The following is a 2,510-nucleotide window of genomic DNA, read 5'->3' on the forward strand; positions in this document are numbered from 1 at the left end:
TATAATATACAAGTTTCACTTTTTAAATGGAATTACTGAAATCAATCTACTTTTTCATGATATTCTAATTTTATGACCAGCACCTGTATGTGATAAGAAGTTTACCTAATCATTGTTTATATTATTTTAGGTCTGTGATCCACTAAAAAGCTTATGTTCCTTACTAATACACTATTTCTTTGACAGGGAGAAAGAAAAGGAACAAACAAATACTACCCTCCGGATTTTGATCCAGCCAAGGTGAAAGCAACAGATCTGACCTGCTAGTTATTCTGGATATATTTTAGAGATGTATATTTACCTTTTTTGTTATTCCTTCCCTTTAGCATGGCTCCCTCAATGGCTATCATAAAACTCATGCCCTTCGTGAGAGGGCAAGGAAACTGTCCCAGGGCATCCTCATCATCAGGTTAGTACCACAGCAGCAGAAAGAAAACGGCGTTGGAACATTTTCTTTATTAATTTACATTCCGGTCAGTGTTCTTCATATCTGCTGATAAGATCAGTTTCATGCATACCACGGAGTGTGTTATTATGATAAAAATAAAATTTGTACAACATAAAAATCCAGATTTTTATTTTTATTTTTTTTCAAAAATAAAATGTTTAATAGCTTTTACGTTCAGCCAAAATTGTGTATTAACTGCCTGTTTTTGTGTGAAGGTTTGAAATGCCCTATAACATCTGGTGTGATGGCTGCAAGAATCACATTGGCATGGGTAAGATAAAGCAGGGAAAAAAATGTTTAATAAAATGAAGCATCCTTTTATTTGTATAACCTCCCAAACATTTTGTTTGCACAGGTGTTCGTTACAACGCAGAAAAGAAGAAAGTGGGGAACTACTACACCACGCCAATCTATAGGTAAACACAGATATTCTATTAAGGCTGTTTTCTAATAAAATAAATTTTTAAGCTTTTAAACTGGAAAAAAAACACTAACTTCTGTTCTCCCGTGCAGGTTTAGGATGAAATGCCACCTCTGTGTGAACTATATTGAGATGCAGACGGATCCTGCGACTTGTGACTATGTGATAGTAAGTGGAGCAAGCAGGAAAGAGGAGCGCTGGGACATGGCTGAAAATGAGCAGATCCTGACCACCGGTAAAACATTCATCTATAGTTGCAGGTTTCCTCCCACTGTCTCCTTTGCATGTAGGCTATGCCTGTTGCAAACGGCTTCTTTTTTTGCCTCTTGGGACAGAACGGGAAGAGAAAGAAAAGCTGGAGACGGACGCCATGTACAAACTGGACCATGGTGGGAAAGACAAGGAGAAGCTCACAAAAGCTCTCCCTTCTCTGTCGGAAATCCAGGAGTATCAGGCAGGTTGGAAGGATGACTTTCAGATCAACAGCGCCCTCCGCAGGAAGTTCAGAGTAAGAAACTAACTCTTGTAAGAAAGTTAACTTCTAAAGACACATTTCTGTAAAGGTGTGTGGTGTATGTTTGTGTGTGTATATATATATATATATATATATATAAAAAAAATTAGATTTTCTTCTTGTGTTACATTTAAAAAAAGGACACTTTTTTTCTTTATTTGACGATTCAGGAAGAGAAGAAAGTTTTGGCCGATCAGGAGGAAAAAGATAACGCTGTGAAGATGAGAGCAAACTTATCCATACCGCTGCTGCCAGAGAAAGAAGAGGACAAAAAATTGGCTGGACTATTAACTTACCAGACAACTGTGTGTAAGTACCACCTAGAAAAAAGTGCTTTTATCTTCAAATATTTAACACGTATGTTGTAATTTATTTTAGATCTTCATCTCAAAACTTTAAACTATCTTCTTACTGATTAAGTCTATTTATCATACCATAGTGGGATTTTTTTTTTATGTAAACATTACACATCCAAAGGATTTAGTATTAAAGTGTAGTAGAAGGTAAATTTTTATCAATACTGTCACATGTTTTCACACCATATCCAATAAAGTGAAAACAGTAGAGCTTTTAACACAAAATAAGGGCTGCAACAACGAATCGATAAAATCGATAAAAATCAACTTTTAAAAGCGTTGGCAACGAATTTCATCATCGATTAGTTGTGTCGCGCGATTAATGCGTCATCTGCCGCCGTCGTCATCACTGCCACTCGAGCCAGCGCCGCAGGTGAGCAAAGGCTGTTTTCAAAAAGCAGTAACGTCAACTGTTCTAATGACCAATACCGCAAACGCAAGCTGCATCTCAATTCCAGACAGCCTGTGCTTTGTAAAGCGAAAAAAGTCGTGACATGCAACTTTTGTAAAAACACATTAACATGGCACGGAAGCACCACTGTTATGATGCAGCACCTGAAAAGGAAACACGTTGGAGCCTTCAATGGCAGTGAAGAGAGCTGATCAGCAGGATGAGTAACCATGTTTGTTTCGTTTTAAAGTGGGGAAACGTAACGTTAGTTTCTCAGGTAGCTCATCTGATGCTTTCCTTAGCTTGTTAGTAGGTTACAGACAGTTATAAGGCTGGCTACTTATTTTACTTTTAATTTCAATTGAATTAGCTTAAAGCTG

The 2,510-nt window shown here is 37.3% G+C and overlaps 1 protein-coding gene across 1 annotated transcript in view; it reads left to right on the top strand.

Annotated features, from left to right (window-relative positions):
- Window positions 1-2,510, top strand: part of ccdc130 (coiled-coil domain containing 130) — a 10,407-nt gene that overhangs the window by 4,759 nt on the left and 3,138 nt on the right. Inside the window, exons 3-9 of the mRNA XM_015400874.1 lie at window positions 187-240; window positions 327-409; window positions 664-719; window positions 804-864; window positions 962-1,104; window positions 1,205-1,377; window positions 1,554-1,692. Coding sequence (XP_015256360.1) covers window positions 187-240; window positions 327-409; window positions 664-719; window positions 804-864; window positions 962-1,104; window positions 1,205-1,377; window positions 1,554-1,692 — 709 coding nt within the window. The remainder of the gene's footprint in view (window positions 1-186; window positions 241-326; window positions 410-663; window positions 720-803; window positions 865-961; window positions 1,105-1,204; window positions 1,378-1,553; window positions 1,693-2,510) is intronic.

Source organism: Cyprinodon variegatus, unplaced genomic scaffold (assembly GCF_000732505.1).
Source record: "Cyprinodon variegatus isolate N-32 unplaced genomic scaffold, C_variegatus-1.0 Scaffold1158, whole genome shotgun sequence".
NCBI classification, from domain to species: domain Eukaryota; kingdom Metazoa; phylum Chordata; class Actinopteri; order Cyprinodontiformes; family Cyprinodontidae; genus Cyprinodon; species Cyprinodon variegatus.